Raw genomic sequence first — 17,997 nt, forward strand, 5'->3', positions numbered from 1 at the left:
CGCCCGCGCGGGGCCGCGGGCTGGTTTCCGCTTCCGGGCGGCGCTTTTCTGTGGCGCGTTCTTAAAGCTCAGCGGTCGCCATGGAGCTTTCGGGAGAGTACGTTGGCCCCGACGGCGAGCAGCAGCGACTGCGGGTACTCTGTGACGGGACCGGAGACGCCGACTCTCTTCAGAACCTGTTGTCGGGTGTGACCCAGATGAAGGAGCTGGTATCCGACTTCTTTGGTCCCTTGGTACAGCAGGAAGCGCAGGGCCGCGTGGCCCCAGACGATACGTTGGACGGTGAGCTCTGAGAAGGTGCTGGAGCCACAGGAGGGCGGGGCGGGGACCCGGGAACGTCGGCTGGGGCCGCCCTGTGAGTGGCGGAGTTGTGGAAAGTGAGTCTGGGCGGGCGGGAAGTTGCTTCTGAAAGTGTGGGCACTCGCTGCCCAGTGTGTCCAAGCCTTTTCTGCCCCAGCGTTTTCCCGACTGTTCATTTATATCGCAAAAACCGTGCTGAACGCCCACTGCTCTGTGCCCAGCAGGGTGGGTCTGGGCTGAGGTCCGGAAAGAATGAGGTGAATACGACTCAGTTCCTGCCCTTGGGAATCAGGGGGATGAGGCAGGCTGACACGGTCGTGAACGAGTGAAAAATTGTGACTCTGGGACCCTCTAACTCCTGCAAGCCGAGAGATCCAAGCAAGGCGTCCCTAGAGAGTGGCCACGACTTATGAGCTGGGTGTTGGAAACGACAATGGAGTTTGCCAGGTGTGAAATTACAGACGTGTCTGAAAGAGTGCAATTTATTACAGTAGGAGCAGGTTCCGACGAGTGGGGCCGATTTCATTTTAACCAGTCTTCAACCTCAGAAACTCCTTTCCTATATACCAGTTTCATAGGTGATATTTTGAAAGCAGAACCATGAACTTTTAACTGTGTCCATTTAAAAGAAAGAAACCTTAAATGAGAATACAAAAAAAAGATCATTCCATTTTTGACTGTCCTGAGTTATTAAAGACAAACAAAATACCTAAGAACTAGATATTTACTCTTCTCATAGAAGAAATTGAACTGTACTTTTCCTTTCCATTTTGTTTCCATCTTGATGATGTGGATGCTGGCTGTTAAAAAGAGCAATAAAAAGTGTCTAGGATGTGAACAACTTGTACATTGTTCGTGGAACTATAAAATGATGTTTCCACCTACAACAGTTTGGCAGTTCCTCAAAAACTAAAAAGTTAACATGTGAACCAGTAGTGTGTCACTGTTAGTCCTCCCAAGAGAGCTGGAAACGTGTTTAAACAAAAACTCACTCAGAATCTTAGCAGCATTATTTATAGTAGCTAAAAGATGAAAACAACACAGATGTCCCTGAATCCATTAGTGCAGAAGCAAAATGTGGTTATTTGGCATTTTTTTTTTTTTTTAAAGTAGTATTGATACATGCTACAACAGGAATGAATCTTGAAGACAATAAATCAAAATCAGACAAAAAAGGCCACATATTGTATGATTCCATTTATAGGAAATGTCCAGAGTAGGAAAATCCATAGAGAAGGTGGATTAGTAGTTGCATGGGTTGAGTGGAATGAAAAGTGACTGCTAATGAATATAGAGTTCCTTTTGGGGATGATGGCAGTATTCCAGAATTAGCGATGTTAATTTCAAGTGAATGTACTGGAAACCCCAGAATCATACACTTTAAAAAAGAGCCAGCTGGGCGTGGTAGTTCAGACCTGTAATACCAGTGGCTCCGGAGGCTGAGGCAGGAGAAGCCAGCCTCAGCAATTTAGCAAGGCCCTAAACTCAGTGAGACCCTGATTCTAAATTGAAAAATACAAAAAGGGCTGGGGATGTGGCTCAGTGGATAAGTGCCCTGGGTTCAATCTCCAGTACCAAAAAGAAACAGTGAATTTTTATGTTAAAGAAATTATATCTCCAAAAAAGAAAGTGATCCAAAAGAGAGGTTTTTTGTTTTTTTTTTTTTTTTTTTTTAGAGAGAGAGAATTTTTAACATTTAATTTTTTTTTTTAGTTTTCGGCAGACCCAACATCTTTGTATGTGGTGCTGAGGATAGAACTCGGGCCACACGCATGCCAAGCGAGCGCACTACCGCTTGAGCCACATCCCCAGCCCCAAAAGAGAGGTTTTAAATATTAAATTCCCCTGAAGTCTTTTTAAAAATCTAAAATAAGTGTGGTTTTAATAATCCCTAAAGTGAAATGGTCTCATTTTGACCATTTAACTTCTATATTTCTTTCAACCCACTGAACATGTCATACAACAAATATTTATTTTAAAAGGTGATGGTGAAGATGATGCAGAAGATGAAAATAACATTGATAAAAGAACTAACTCAGATGGACCATCTGCAAAACGGCCAAAACTGCCTTCTTAGCTATAACTTATGAAATTTTAAAGACTGCTGCTACATCAGTTATGATACACTGATATTAAGGAAGACTTATGCTCCATTTTGGGAAAGCATTTAATTTGTTCCCCTGTGACAAGTTTGTCAGAGAGAAAACTTGCTTCTGTTTCTAGCAGAGAAAGATATAATAAATGTTTATGAATGAAGTCTGTTTTCTTGGGTGAGAAATTCCAAGCCATAGAAAAGAAATAGAATACTTAAGAATGTATAAATTCCTCCAACATGGCAACTGAATTTTTCAACATTGTTTTGTTCTTAAAATAGCCATTGAGTTTAAATTGTGTGATGTCTACACCTTTGAAAGAAGGACATGGAGAGTAGTACTAAGGAAATGTTGAATTCTCCATCTATATAGCCCTTATATAGACAGCCAGAGATGATCCCACTCAGGGTGAATTAATCTTCTGACTTATCTGGAAGCTCGAGACACAAGATGGGGGATGTTTTTGTGCTATAATATGGTATATGTACAAGTACAAATATAAGACCTAAGTAAACCAGTTTTGTTGACTGTAACTTAGCTATTTCCTCTCCACTTGTAGCCATACTTTGGCTTTACTTAACAAAGAAATGTTGAAACTTTAAAATATATATATTCCTAAAATATATGTGTGTGTGTGTGTGTGTTTATGCTTATCAGTGGAATAAAAGCATTTTTAATTTACCGTCCATCTTTCCTGATTACTTTAGATAGCTAAAATGCAAAGAAATCAAGTAGTAGTCATAGAATTTTAGAATTGGAAATAACCTTACAAATAATATGACTTATTTTAGAGGTAAACTGAACTCTCAAAATAGTTATTTGCCTCTGTTTACAGAGCTAACCAATGGCAGAGCTGGGTTGCATTTGGTTAGATTTTTGTTTTAAGATGATAAAATATTAAATTATTAATCATATTTCATGAATCACTTTTATTATCAGTTAATTTAAATGATATTATCATTGTACTTTCCCAGTTGCATATTCTGAAAGCTATAGCCTAACAGTACATGCTATTAAAAACACTCAATTTTTATGCACTTCATATCCTTAAAATATTTTACTTGGAACATTAGCCTTCCACTAAGTACTCTTAATGTAATCAAAACAGTGCCACTAGAAAAGGTTATAAATGGTCAGAAATTATCTTATTTGTTTAATTTATGATAATATTTCTAATATTCAACTGATTTATTATAATACTACATCTTAATACTACCATTTATGGTCCTTAAAGAAAAAACATATAGTTGATATTATATGGTTAAACTGATAGCTGAATTTTTTGTTTCCTCCTTCATTTAGTGTTTATGAAGAAACTTCAAAACAGCATTTGTATTGTGGTCCAGTGTTTTAAAGTTCTTGGTTATAGTTTTGATCTTTTAATTAGTTGTATACTGATTCTAATTCTAATACTTTTTTCTTCATAAGTGAGCCATGTGTTTGACCAAAAGGATGTTTAAAGGACTAGTGTAGAGGAAATGCCCTGTCTAATTTTCTAATCTATCGCCTTCTAATGGTACAAACATTAACCAGGGGCAAGCAGAACAACTCCAATTTTACTTTTGTACAAGAAAATCGTCCTTCCTAAATATACTTGACACTATACGTAGATAATTTTCTAAATATCGAGTGTTTGCAAAAGGTCTTTTCTAAAAGCAAGGCTTAAGCAATATTTATTTTAAGGAATAGAATTCTGTAGCCAGGAACCTTCATTCTTTTATAATAGGTTGTGGTTGCTTGGCTATAGATAGCATTACAACATTAAGTATTACCCCCCCCTTTTTTTTTTAATTACCTAGGAAGAAAAATTTATTTGGGGGGAAAAAGTATGGAAGTAAATTAATGCATCCCCTCCCTCCTGGGCTATGACTTTGTTTTGCTTTTCTCATCCATCAGGTTTCAGTTTTTAGTTTAATTTCCTCCAGAGGATCGTTTTTTACTTTTCCTTGGGAAGGACTATTATTTATCTATCCATACTGGGTATTGAATCCAGTGCCTCCTCTCTTAGGGGCCTTTTTATTTTTTATTTTGAGACAGGGTTTTTGCTTAGTTACCCAGGCTGGCCTTGAACTGCTCAGATTACAGCTGTGCACCACCACACCCAGCTAAGGGCCTATACTTGAAAAGGAAATATAGTTTGTTTTCATTTAGAGGTGTGATTCTGTTTGTTATATAGTACTTTTATCTAGTCCCTATTTAGCCTATTAAAGACATAACTATTTGTCAGTGGAATTGTTCAATCTATGTAAGTATAGAATGTCATTTCTTTTTTATCACTATTTTTTTTTAAATTAGTGCATTATAGTCATACATAATAGTGGTGTTCATTCTGATGTTCATAAATGCATATAACATAGCTCTGTTTTAATCCGCAGTTCTTCCTGTTTACCTTCCCTCTTCTCCCCCAGTCCTCTTCCTCTATTGGTCTTCCTTCTATTTATTTTTTTAAATGGGCCCATTAGCTGGGTGTGGTGGCACACACCACAATCCCAGCGGCTTGGGAGGCTGAGGCTGGAGGGTCACAAGTTCAAAGCTAGTCTCAACAACTTTGCAAGGCCCTAAACAACTTACCGAGACCCTGTCACAAAGTAAAATAAAAGAGCTAGGGATGTGACTCAGTGGTTAAACACCCCTGGGCTCCGTCCCCAGTACCCCCCCCCCAAAAAAAGATACATTGCACGTAACATAATTTAGTAAGCTTCATTCTCCTCCTCCCCTTTCATTGCTCGCTCTTATTCTATTGATCTTTATTATTCCTTAAATATAATACATTGCAATAAGGTTTATAAAAGACATCTTGAAAACCTGACCTTTTTTTGTATCAGGACTTGGTGATACTTGCAGATAAAGTGTTTTGGGAAATTAATTGCAGTATGATCATTATATGGTAATTTTTTCTTGGATATTTAAATATTAGAGTAGGATGTAAAATTCTCTATTGGAGAAATTGGGGGATGTTTATAATAAAACTTTTTTTTTTTTTTTTTTTGACAGTGCTGGGGATTGAATCCGGGGGTGCTCTACCATTGAGTCCCAAGGATTTATAGGCATGGCCACTGTACCTGGCAAAAACTCGGTTTTATTTTAACAAATGAGAAAAGAAACAAATTGGTTAATTTTTGTGAAGAAATTGGGTTTTTTTCCCCTCACTCCTTAGAACATAAGAAGTTTCAGGCCAGTAAGTGGGGAGGCTGTGAGACAGGAGGATCGATTTTTTTGTATAAAAAAGTCCATAAAAAATAATAATAGAATAATAGCTTTTATAGTTTTAGAATCAGGAAAAATTTCCTAAGATTTTAAAAATCCAGAAACCATAAAAGTAAATAATAAAATTCCTCCTAAACATTCTTTTAATAAGGTGAGAATATAAAGAGGGGTAAAGTATATCTCTTATGTACCTGTCAGGAAAACACAGCAGAAATAGGCAAAGGAAATGGACACAGGAAAAGAAATCCACATAGATTTTAAGTGAAAAAATGTCATTTCAAAGAAATGAAAATTAAAACTACAATATAATACCATTTTTTACTTCTAAGACTGAAAGCTAAATTCTTCTGATGCAATGTTGAGCTAGAAAGGGTGTGGGGACATATCTGTAATCCCAGTGACTAGGAGACTGAGGCAGGCAGATCTCAAATTCAAGACCAACCTCAGCAATTTAGGGAGGCCCTAAGGACTTAGTGAGACCCTGTCTCAAAAACCACCAAAAAAGAACTAAGAATGAAAAAGGGGGGGGAGTGTAGATTGGTATAAGCACTTTGAAAGTCAAGTTGACATTGTTCATCAGCAGAAGACTAGTTAAATAAAAGTAATGATAGTACAACCATACTGTGCAGTCATTAAAAATATCAAGATATGAGTAGACCTATATGCCATTAAGGATCAATCTCTGTTAAATGAAAACTAGTAAGAAACAGAAATCTGTAGAATGCTAAACTACTGGAAAATGTAAGATTGACATGCTTATAATATCTGAAAAGATATAATCCAGGCTGGGGTTATGGCTAAATATTTTAAACAAAAGATATAATCCAACTGCCACTGGGAAGAGAATATATGAGTTAAGGGAGAGAGGTATAGTTTTCCTTTTATGCCTTTCTGTTCTCTGCTAAAATATATATATATATATTTTTCCTATACATATGTAGAAAAAAATTGTGAGACTTTTTTTTTTTTTTCCAATACTGGGGTTTGATCTCCGAAGTCCTTACCCCAAGCTCTTTTATTTTGGGACAGGGTCTTGCTAAGTTTCCCAGGCTGGCCTCCAACTTGTAATACTCCTGATTCAGCCTTCCAAGTCCCTGGGATTACACAGGAAAACACCTGTGACACCACACCTGGCTAATAACTTTTAACTTAAAAACTCATGCTTTGAACTTAATAAGCACAGATCAGCCACATTAACAGTTTAATACTCTGTCATGTAAATTCAGGGGAAAGAATACAATTTCACATAAAAAGCAACCCCTTCACACCCAAATAAAACACATTTTCCATCCAAATATTTGTCAAAGAGGAAGTATAAGTCAACCTAGAGAAGGTTAGGGAAAGATAGGTTAAATAAAATGACCAAAGGAGTAAGTATAAAAAAGAGAACTGGGATACACCAACGTTTAGAAGGAAGCAGCCAAGAAGTCAGAAGCAGGTATAAGGAAGAATTCAAAAGCGGCTAGAACTGAACCATTTAATACTTGCCACGTATGACTATTTAAATAAAGTTTAAAATTCAGTTCCTTGGTCATATTAGCTTCCTTCATCTAGCTAGCAGCTACTGATTTGAATAGCACAAAGAATATCCATTATCACTAAAGCTCTACTGGTTCAGAAACCAACTGAAGAAGGTATCTCAAGGACACAGTATCCAAGAACTGCTGATAGATGATTTGAGAACCAAGACTTGACGGTGGAGTTAGTATAAGTGACTGGTGACCTCTTGAGAACAGTTTGGTAATGGGAGGCAGAAGTCTGATAGAAGCATATTTTAGAAAACTGCGGAGAATTTGAAATTAGAAAATACAGAAACTCTAAAGATTTGTAATTAAAATAGATGGGGTGAACTTCCTTCAGAACATTTGCTGCATCGGGGCACGGTGGCGCCCACCTGTAATCATAGCAGCTCAGGAGGCTGAGACAGGAGAATCATGAATTTAAAGCCAGCCTCAGTACCAGTGAGATGCTAAACAACTAAGTGAGACCCTGTCTCCAAATAAAATACAAAAGAGGGCAAGGGATGTGGCTCAGTGGTCGAGTGCCCCTGAGTTCAATCCCTAGTACCAAAAATAATAATAATTTTTTTTTGCTACAATTATTCCAAAGACAAGCAAATCTCTCCTGACTGACCATTGCGTGTTTAGTAAATGCTACGTAGAAACACTGATCCAGTGGTTCTCAACCCAAATGGAATCATTTGAAAAGTTTTAAGAATAGGATTGGCTGGGGTCCACCCCCAAAATCAGATATAATTGGTTGGTAAGGGACCCTGGCATTGTTATATGAGGAGTTGTGCTTTGATTTGATTTCCCCAGATACTTCTAAGGTACAGCCTTATTTTTTTTTTTTTTTGTCAATGGACCTTTATTTTATTTATTTATTCCTTTATTCATATGTGGTGCTGAGAATTGAACCCAATGCCTCACATGTTAGGCATGTGCTCTACCACTGAGCTACAACCCCAGCCCCTATACAGCCTTATTTTAATACCTATTCACCACCTTAAACTAAAACAAATACTAAATGCATGATGATTTCCAATCATGATCCAAAATTGTATGGGAATTTTATAAGTTGGAGAATTGATTAGGTGATAGCACATATTTGATGCAAAAAAAATGAGTCATGAGATACTGTGGTAATTTTTTGTGTGTGTGTGGTAGTGCTGAGGATTGAACCCAGGTCTTTGTGCGTGCGGGGCAAGCACCCTACCAACTGAGCTGTATCCCCAGCCCCCAGATATTGTAGTAAATTTAGAGATAAGTTGTTAAGTCCATCAAGAAGGAAATCATTTGATCTTTTTAAAAATTTTTTTTTTTACTTGTATATGGACAGAATGCCTTTATTTTATCTTTATGCAGTGCTAAGGATAGAGCCCAGTCTCACACATGCTAGGCAGATACTCTGCCACTGAGCTACAGCCCTAGCCCCTCATTTAATCTTAATTAAAAAGATTAACACTAATCCATGATGAACACACAAACTGGTTTGGTTATTTTATGGGTGCAGTCACTCTCATGTGAGCACTTGACCTCATGACTCCACTTCCCTAAAGAAAAGTTTAATTGTGAAGGCTTTGAAATAGAATCAAATTCTAAACTTTAGGGAACCTTTTTTTTCTTTTTCTTTTTTTTTTTTTTAAGAAAAATTTCAGTTGTAGATGGACACTATACCTTTATTTTATTTATTTTTATGTGGTGCTGAGGATCGAACCCAGGGCTTCACATGTGCTAGGCAAGTGCTGTACCACTGAGCTACAACCCCATCCCTAAAGTCATTTTTAAAGTCAGAAAATTTAAATGTTGACTAAAGCACCATGAATTACATATTTCTGCAAATTATCTATTTCTTATACTAGTACTTTTGAAAAATATATATATATCTGACATGTTTCAGTGAAAAACACAGGATCATTTCATCTCAGATGTAGTTGCAAATGAAATGACATGAAATCCTTGTGGAATATAGCTCTGTTTTTCTCATATCTGGAAGCAAATAATTAGAAGTTATGGATCCTAGGATATCTGCCCTTCCCTAAATCCCTGCAGCACTTAATATCATTTACCATCCAACTCACTACATAATCCTGTATTCAGGATTTCATATTGCCTTTCATATTGTGAAGTGAATAGAAATAAAGGATAATCTAGGGGCTGGGGTTGTGGTTCCAAAGTCTCCTATCTATTAATTTCAATCTCTTCCTCAATCCTCCTTTTCACCCTACCAAAGATGTTTGGAATGTAGCTATAAAAAGCCAGGTTGAATTATAAGGAATTCTTAAATAATAAAGCAGACTAACCCTGTAATCTAGAATTTTGTAATTATATTTGGAAAAACTACACCAATCTTACTATTAATTCATATTCCTGTGATCAAGGCAATATGATGTTGATACAGATGGACTGAACATTTACTTACTAAAGCTTAAAATTCCAAAATTAGATAAAATCTACTTCAATAAAAAGGAATTGCCTTTTCACAAGTGGCAGTACATAAAGCATTTATAAGACAAAAAGCAATTGAAATAATTTTCTAAAGTCATCTCCAAATTAACACTGCATCCAGACTAATAAAGCAGGAAATTTCCCAATGATTTTCCTCAAATTTTCCTTTTTTGAGAAGTAGTTAAGTGGAATGATTAAAAACCCGGAGATCTGAATGTAAACATCCTGGATTCAAATCCTGACTCTTTCCACTTAACTTGCTGTGTGACCATGGACAGATTATTGATTCCTATGTGCATCAAATTTCCTCCTCTGTAAATGGTATTACTACCAATGCAATACCTGCCTCATAAGATTATAAGTGAAGAAACAGAAAACAGTGGCTGCAACATGCATACTGAATACTCAAAATAGGCAGATGTTCAATCCCAGTACTGCAAAAAGAAAAGATGCTAGATTTTTATTATCTAATAGGTATTTCCAACTGCCGATTGTTTGGATTGAGTGTATTATGTCAAGAAACATCAGTAACTGGACCTTTGGAGGTGGTAAGAGAGATTCTGCTTTTGAGTTACAAAGGTACCTGCTTTATCTTTTAGATAAAAGTTTGCTGTGGAATGCTCAACCTTCCTTGTGGCTCAAATGTGACATAAAGGTCAAATTGCTAAGAAACTTTATTTTCAGTAGCTTATATATATAAACTGAGAAAAGAAAACTTTTCTCACTAATATTGCCATTTCCATTCTTTGGCATGACTGGGCAAACAGTAACAGTACTAAAAACATCATCTGTGAAAAGCACTATAGCTTAGCGGTTAAACACAAAGGAATCAGAATGCCAGGTTTTGGCAAGTTAGTTAACTCCTGACTCAGTTTGCCATCAATAAAACGTGGAAAATAACTGCCATCTCAAAGGAGTTGTAATATAGGAGTTAATTCATGGAAAGCTCTTCAAACAGATCTTCAGAGTAAGCACCCAAAAAAAAAAAGGTTATGATTATTCCCAAAATCGTGTAAAATATGTCCTAGTGTTAACGTAACTACATATCCTGATCTTACCCAGAAAAAAAAAAAAAAGACTTTGTACTTTCATTTCTTTAGTTGTTTGTATTGGTACCTGACACAAGGTAATATAAATGCAAAGGAGAGGAGGTACAAGAATCACATCCTCATGCAATTGCTGTGGGCGAAAAAATCAGGATGACAGGATGGTAGACTTTAGAAGGGCATCACATCTGAAGGACTAGATTAAATTACCTTCACCTATTCACATCTTCTGTGTAAGTTATTTCTAGACTTTAAAACATTTAGTCTCTTCCCAAGTAGATATTATTATTGTTACTATTTTGATACTGGAGATTGAATCTAGAAGTGCTTTACTACTGAGCCACATCCCCAGCCTTTTTTTTTTTTTTTTTTTTTTATTTTGAGATGAGGATCTCACTAAATTGCTTAGGGCCTCCCTAAGTTGCCGAGGCTGGCCTGGAACTTGTGATCCTCTTGTCTGACTCTTCCCGTTACTGGGATTATAGATACACACCACTATGCTCAGCCCAAATTTTTTTAAAACCAGGAGCATTAATAATGATTTAGCCAGCCGAGGCTGGGGTTGTAGCTGCAGTAGAGTGCTTACCTCGCATGTATGAGGCACTGGGCTTGATCCTCAGCACCACATAAAAATAAAGAAACAAAGATATCGTGTCCATCTACAACTAAAACAAAATTTTTAAATGATTTAGCCAGCCATTATCCAGAACAAATTCTGCTTATCAAGACAGGCATCATAGCTGGGGATATAGGCCAGTAGCAGCATATGTACTTGCAAGTACCAGACCCTGGGTTCAATCCCTAACTCCAAAATTAATAATAAACCATAGTTATTTCAATAGTTTTATACCACTTCCTCAAACTGAAAGCTAGCAAGCATGAGCTTATCTACAGAAGGATGAATTAGTGTGTTTTAAGAATCTTAAAGCAAGCCATGTAATTGTATAAAATTTAAATTTTATGATCATATTTGGACCTTTTTACACTTAACACAATGGAAATGTTCATATTCACTTTTTTCCCCAAAGGAAAATTTTCTCAATTGTCACTATGCTGCACAGTAGAAGAGAAATGAGTTCAGGTACTTATTCAAGTTTCTAATGAATACAAATAACAAGACACAATTTTACTTGCAAAACCTGAAGTCATCAACATGATTCTGTAGTACTATATCTCAGGCTTTACCTAAAAAAAAATCATTATTATTCAGATAAAGATCGTCCCTTAGTCACATTTTTAAAAAGCCTCTGTCGCACCACAACTTCCTGAGATCTGTGAAGAAATCGCATTCTTGTGATCAGACTCCATAATGTACTGGCAGTTTCATAATCATAAAGAAAAACCAATGACTGATTTTATGTGTCAATCAGTTGTAGTCTGCTGATCTGATTAGAAGCCTTGACAAATGCTTGGTGGCGATTGCAAATAACCGCCAAGCATATGGGGATGATACAGTAGCCCACAGTTTTGGGATCAGCTCTTGTACAAGAATAAAGGAACAAAAACATCTGTAAGTAAGGTATCAGAAAAATAATTGTCCACAACCAAAAAGGCAGGGAGAGTAAGCGAACTTTCAAGGAGTGTGTCCATGTGGTTCCTTCACCAGGCTCCTCTGGGTGCTGTTGAATGTGCTCCAAAGCCAGCCTGTTGTAAGTCTCATTGATTTCAAAAACATAGTAAAATGCTGCTGCACTTGCTAACAGATACAGTCCCACTCCGATCCACCCCATCCGCTGACGGAAGTTCATCATTCTCCATGCTCTGTGCCTTCGAAGTAAAAAATGAGAAAATACAGTTAGGGTCTAGTAATGCTTCTATGGCAACTATTCCAAACGTATTTGCTTTATTTCCAAGAGCTCTAAAATACCCCACTAATGTTCAAAATAAATTTTATAAGAAATGTACATAACCTACAGGTGGCTGTTCTATGTAGTAGTTACGAGCAAGTAAAAACCATGCTTTTTATGTGAATTCTACATAATAAATAATTACATCTGCTTAAATAGGTCCTGTACACCTTCACTTCAGAAACTGTAAGTAAGCCAATTTCCTACGGGACATTTCACTTTTACAGTTGAAATGCTTTCTGGCTTAACAGTATTGCTTCAAATCTGAAGATTGGGTTCTACAGATTATGCCAACATCGGAGCCCCGAAGTTACGACAGTAACTCTTAAACACTTACAGTGGTCCCGAAAATCTTCCTGTTCCCACGGCAAGCGTTAAAGAGTCACTCAGTTCTGAATAATCGGGTGGTTTTGGCATTTCAGAACAAGCCACCATAAAAGAAATCCCCTGGGTCACCCGGTTCGGGGAGAAAGGTGAGCGCCGCCAGCCTGGAGCACAAGCTAACAGTGATTAAGTACAGCGTGACTACGGGTAGTCACGCGGCGGCCCGGCCCCTGCCGCCTCGGGCAGAGCAGGGCTGGTCACCCGGCCGGCCGGGAGGCTCCCGGGCCACTGGGGCCTCCCTGGCGTCGGCCCCGCCCCCTGCAGCTCTCGCCCGCCCGCCGCTCCCGGGCTGCACAGGCAGCGCCAGGCCGTGCCTCGCCAACCTGCAGCGCCGCAAGTCCGGCGCCCAGCGGCGGCCGCCGTCCGAGACAGCCTGGAAAGCTGAGCAGGTCCCGGCTCTCACCTTCCTGTCCCGGGTGGCCCTCCCGCCCGCCGTCCCGGATGCCGCAGCAGTTGGGGCTTCCGGCTTGGGCCGGAAGCGCGCGCGCCCCGCCTCCTCAGGCCCGCCTTCGTGATGTCAGTGCGCCTCCGCGCGCCGCACAACCTCCAGAGTGCGCCCTAGACAGCCGCAGCTGGGCCAGGTCTGATACCGCGGCGCAGGAGGGCGAGGGTCTGGTCTGGCGCCTCGCGTGCTCCGCGCCTCCTCCGCGGTGCCTAGGTCACAACTGAGCGCCTCGTCGCGCCTCGTCACTCCTCGCTGCGGAGAGAAGGGCAGAGGCCGGGCGGTTCGGCATCCACTGCCGGCGGCCGGCGCGCCTCCCGAGCGTCCGTCAGAACCGAGCACGCCCGCACTCCTGCTCCCGGTCGGGAGCGGGCCTAGCGTCCCGCCCCCTGCAGACGGCGCAGGCATCGCAGTAGATAACGGTGAGGGCAGGTGGGATGGCGAGCCGCTTCACTGACCCAGAGGGGCGGGAGAGGGGAGGGGCTGCTTGCAGCAGAGCGCGGCGGCGGGCTCAAGGGGACCTGCACTTGCGCCCCAGACGCAGACACCCCTAACTGATCTGGCTCCTATCCCCGCAGGCTGCTGGACCTCGGCACGTTGACCAGACCTGCGTGGGGTACTGCGCAGGATTACTGAGAATTGCGGTGGGCACACGCGCTTCGGAAGAATTAGAACTTAAATCTGTGATTTCGGGCACGATGGCCCTGAGGCTTTTAGAAGACTGGTGCAGGGGGATGGATATGAACCCTCGGAAAGCGCTATTGATTACCGGCATCCCCCAGACCTGTGGTGTGGCCGAAATCGAGGAGGCTCTACGGGCTGGTCTGGCTCCTTTGGGGGAGTACAGACTGCTTGGGAGGATGTTCAGAAGGGATGAGAACAGGAACGTAGCCTTAATAGGCCTTACTGAGGAGACAAGTCATGATATGGTTCCTAAGGAGATACCAGGGAGAGGGGGTGTGTGGAGAGTGATCTTTAAGCCGCCAGAACCGGATAATGAATTTTTAAGGAAATTAAATGAGTTTTTAGAAGAAGAGGGCATGACAGTGGGTGAGTTGACCAGAGTTCTTGGGTGTGGACATAACCCTTTTGACCAGGGTATGATCCCTGAAATGCAGGCAGCTATGTTGACACAGGCATTAGATGAGGCTCTTCAGCCTGCCCTCCAATACCTAAATTATAAAAAATTGAGACTGTTCTCAGGCAGGGATCCTCCAGAACCAGGGGAAGAAGAATTTGGATCATGGCTGTTTCATACTACTCAGATGATGAAGACATGGCAGGTGTCTGATACAGAAAAAAGAAGGCGATTGATAGAGAGCCTTCGTGGCCCAGCATTTGATATTATTCGTATCCTCAAGATAAATAATCCTTTAATTAAAGCCCATGAATGCCTTCAGGCTCTTGAAACAGTATTTGGGGTTACTGATAATCCTAGGGAATTGCAGGTCAAATATCTAAACACTTACCAGAAGGATAAAGAAAAGTTGTCTGCTTATGTACTAAGGCTAGAGCCTTTATTACAGAAACTGGTACAGAGAGGAGCAATAGAGAAGGGTGATGTGAATCAGGCCCGCCTAGAGCAAATCATCGCTGGGGCGATTCACAGAACAGTTCGCAGACAGCTTGATCTGCCAGAGGATGGTCCAGCTCCAGGCTTACTGCAGTTACTGGCACTGATAAAGGATAAGGAGGCAGCTGAGGAGGAGGCAGCCTTTCTCCAGAGGGGGTTAGAAGGGCATTTCACCTGAATCCCAGGAGAGCAGAGGAATGTCTGGCAATAAGCAGAGCATGGAGGTAGATGAGTCCACGTACTCCAGTGATAGACACTAACCAATCCCCACCTTGGCTGTCAAGTAGTAACTCATTCTGTTCTCAGTGTAAACCATTTGTCATTTCCATGCCTATTTAATATCCCTTAAATGTGTCACCCCTGTGATTTTTATTGTCATGTAAATTGTACAAAAGGTCTATCTTGTGTACAGTGCTGAGAGGCGGCATATGCAAACCAGATCTCACTGAGAGTTCTGCTTGTTTGGTAGCAGGTGCAAGTGTAGCATGTCACATGTGTGCCCTCAGTAGTTTTTAGGTGTGTATATTGCCCTGCATGATAAAAGAGGAGCATTGGTTGAGCTCCTTTTAACAAAGAGCTATGGTTAAGATATTAAGTTATTTTCTGTGCAAATCACAAATCATTGATTCTGTGCAATCAAAAGGCAGAGCTGAATGCTGAGGTTGATAAGTCTGCAACAGCCATCTTTAATGCCAGATTTCTGATATGTGTCATCAAAGCATCAATTGTTCTGAATATTGTTTTCATGAGTGTTATAAAAGTATAGGTGTGAAAATATAAAGGAATGCTGATAAAATGTCTTTAATCTTTTTTCTTTGCATTAAGGTTCTAAAAGAGATCTCATGTGAACCAACTGTTCATAAAGTATGAATTTGAAAACCACAGACTTAGTTATGCAAACCCTAATTCTTTGAACTCTTTCCTGTTGGTGCCCAGGGGGTAGGACATCTTTTTCTAAGTGAGATTCCCAGAGTAATCTTCTAAAGCCATAAAACAATGGAATGAAACAAGACTGCACACATAGGACAAGTATAGATCCAGAGACTTCAGTGTATTGAATTTGGAGGGAGAAAGGAAAGAAACAGCATACCTTTTCCTGGCAGACTGGACTAAAAGCTTTTCCATGTATTTTCTCATGTAATCCTTTTAAAACTCCTGCAGTATGGACCTGGGGCTAGAGCTAAGTGGTAGAGTGCTGGCCTGGTATGTATGAGGCCCTACCTTTGATCCCAAGGACCACACATCACATGTACAAATCCTGCAACATAGGGAAACTCAGTTTTGGACTGTGGAAATGAACACAGGGAGAAAGAAAAGTTTGCCTGAGTTGAAACAACTAGTCTGTGACTGGGCCAGACTTCTGTTCTGTCTTACTACAGGACCCAAATTCTTTCCACTGCCAAGAAAGAAGCAATCCTAAGGGTGTCTACCACAGCCACACAAAGGAAGTAGGGCAGGTGTTGTTGGCCACACTTGACACATGTACCTCTTATATGCATTGAAGAGGAGTACATTACTCAATCACAATCCAAGTTCCCATAAGTTCCTTTCTGTAGAATGCTGAATTCTAGGTGGTATTTGAACTCTGGATAATTTGAAGGTGTAGTTCTGCTTTTGTTTATATTTGTATAGTGGTTTGAGTGTGCCACGCTCTGTCACACATTTGCCACCTCAGTAGTGGTAATGATATTAGCTGTGTTTACACAGGGTTAGTAAATGCTTTACCATACGTGTGCCACGGAGCTAAGGACACAAGATTATAATATTAATTTTAGATTATAACCCTTGCCCTGGAGGTTTTTTTGGGGTCAGTTATAATAGCTGATGCTGAGCACCTGCCATTGGCCAAACAGCACCATTGAACACATTTGGTCCTACAACAAGCCAAGTCCTCTCTGCCACCTCCATTTTATAGAGGAACCTAAGGCACAGAGAATTGAGTAATTTGCCCAGGGCTTCACAACTAAGAAGTGGCAGGGCCAGACTATTTCCAGGGTCCTTGATCTTTATTCTATGTTGCCCTTTGAAGTCCTCACAGAAGCCCGTCAAAAACATTTTTAGGGCTGGGCTACAGTTCAGTTGGTAGAGTGCTTACCTCGCATGCACAAGGACCTAGGTTCAATCCCCAGCAACACGCACACACACACACACACACACACACACAGTCACATAAAAGAAAAAAAATATTTTTGAACAACCAACAATAAAAAATTAAAAAAAAAAAGAAAAAGAAAAAAAATACTATTAATTCCCCTAGATTACAGATGAGAAGCTTGAGGTTTAGGAAGATTCAGTGTAGGAGCAAGGACACATAGTCTGATTCCAAACAGCTGTTTTTAAGGTATTCTGCCATGTATCTGGTAAATACTACATAACTAAAAAAAAAAAAAAAAAAAGTTTTTTCTTCTTTGCAGTGCTGAGGATCAAATCCAAGGCTTTCAGTATGCTAAGCAAACATTCTACCCCTGGACTATACTCCCCAGCACTTAAAATATGGTAATGGAAGTTTCATTTATAAAAATCACAAAATAATAAAAAAGAGTGTATATTCTTTTAACTATGTTTCAAAGACACATTAAAATACTGTGTAATTTCCTTTTCTTTCAGTGAAAAATATGCAAAGGAAATGCTCCGAGAAACAAAAGGAAGATGGCAGGTCAAAGGCCACAGGAGCAGCCTGAAAAAGCTACTAGTAGTGACAGCTGCAATTTGAGTTACAGAATAAATTACATAGTATTGAGTTGTGACCCCTAACAAATATCCATGCATTTATGCTGATGTAAATAAAGATTGAATAGGAAAGTGTGGGAGAACAGACAAACCTTCCTTCCAGAAGAATTTCAAACAACTTATGTGGTCATTTTCTGCTTTAGAAGGTGGGTTTCATTCCTTTTCCCACCTTAAATGTGGGCTCAACTTTGTTACTTGCTTCTAAGGAATAAAGAAGAAAATCAATCAGTAGAGAAATCTGGCAAATACTACCTTGGCCAGGTGATCCTGATTTATCATCAGTGATGTCATGTGTCCCTGATATGATGTAATGACAAAGGTATTTCACCACTGTGCTACTCCATGTTCTACAAAATATCTGACCAGTACTGCCAGGATCTTTTTTTTTTTTTTTTATAAGAAATTGTCCCAAACCAGAGCAGACAAAT

The 17,997-nt window shown here is 39.9% G+C and overlaps 3 protein-coding genes across 8 annotated transcripts; 2 read left to right on the forward strand and 1 right to left on the reverse strand.

The window, feature by feature from the left end:
- The first annotated feature begins 44 nt into the window (after positions 1–44).
- Positions 45–17,745, forward strand: Gon7 (GON7 subunit of KEOPS complex). 4 transcript variants are annotated; one of them, XR_011706536.1, is made up of 3 exons: positions 45–282; positions 522–747; positions 2,283–2,369. XR_011706536.1 is itself a non-coding variant. In XM_071607583.1 (2 exons), the coding sequence occupies exons 1-2, from the start codon at positions 81–83 to the stop codon at positions 17,518–17,520; spliced, it is 276 nt and encodes a 91-aa protein (XP_071463684.1). In that variant the 5' UTR covers positions 45–80; the 3' UTR covers positions 17,521–17,745. The 4 variants fall into 4 exon arrangements, 3 of the variants coding, with proteins under 3 accessions (XP_071463684.1, XP_027787381.1, XP_071463685.1); XM_071607583.1 differs by lacking the exons at positions 522–747; positions 2,283–2,369 and adding an exon at positions 17,447–17,745; XM_027931580.2 differs by lacking the exon at positions 522–747 and having other exon boundaries at positions 2,283–3,018.
- On the reverse strand, positions 11,531–13,291 carry Lyset (lysosomal enzyme trafficking factor). Of its 3 annotated transcripts, XM_027931601.3 has the most exons (3): positions 13,228–13,243; positions 12,778–12,928; positions 11,531–12,360 (listed from the first exon to the last, which is right to left on the reverse strand). In XM_027931601.3, the coding sequence occupies exons 2-3, from the start codon at positions 12,873–12,875 to the stop codon at positions 11,949–11,951; spliced, it is 510 nt and encodes a 169-aa protein (XP_027787402.1). In that variant the 5' UTR covers positions 12,876–12,928; positions 13,228–13,243; the 3' UTR covers positions 11,531–11,948. The 3 variants fall into 3 exon arrangements, with proteins under 3 accessions (XP_027787402.1, XP_027787403.1, XP_027787404.1); XM_027931602.3 differs by lacking the exon at positions 12,778–12,928 and having other exon boundaries at positions 13,228–13,291; XM_027931603.2 differs by lacking the exon at positions 12,778–12,928 and having other exon boundaries at positions 13,148–13,228.
- Moap1 (modulator of apoptosis 1) lies at positions 12,996–15,635 on the forward strand. The gene is made up of 2 exons (XM_027931597.2): positions 12,996–13,688; positions 13,845–15,635. The coding sequence occupies exon 2, from the start codon at positions 13,965–13,967 to the stop codon at positions 15,015–15,017; it is 1,053 nt and encodes a 350-aa protein (XP_027787398.1). The 5' UTR covers positions 12,996–13,688; positions 13,845–13,964; the 3' UTR covers positions 15,018–15,635.
- Positions 17,746–17,997: the final 252 nt, after the last annotated feature.

The sequence above is a fragment of the Marmota flaviventris genome, chromosome 2 (genome assembly GCF_047511675.1).
Source record: "Marmota flaviventris isolate mMarFla1 chromosome 2, mMarFla1.hap1, whole genome shotgun sequence".
Classification (NCBI taxonomy): Eukaryota; Metazoa; Chordata; class Mammalia; order Rodentia; family Sciuridae; genus Marmota; species Marmota flaviventris.

Coding starts and splice junctions, on each gene's coding strand:
- Moap1 (XM_027931597.2), top strand. CDS start 13,965: ATGGCCCTGAGGCTTTTAGAAGACTGGTGCAGGGGGATGGATATGAAC.
- Gon7 (XM_027931580.2), top strand. CDS start 81: ATGGAGCTTTCGGGAGAGTACGTTGGCCCCGACGGCGAGCAGCAGCGA. Junction 283..2,282: donor CCCAGACGATACGTTGGACG/GTGAGCTCTGAG, acceptor TTATTTTAAAAG/GTGATGGTGAAGATGATGCA.
- Lyset (XM_027931601.3), bottom strand. CDS start 12,875: ATGGTGGCTTGTTCTGAAATGCCAAAACCACCCGATTATTCAGAACTG. Junction 12,361..12,777: donor GGAAGATTTTCGGGACCACT/GTAAGTGTTTAA, acceptor TTTACTTCGAAG/GCACAGAGCATGGAGAATGA.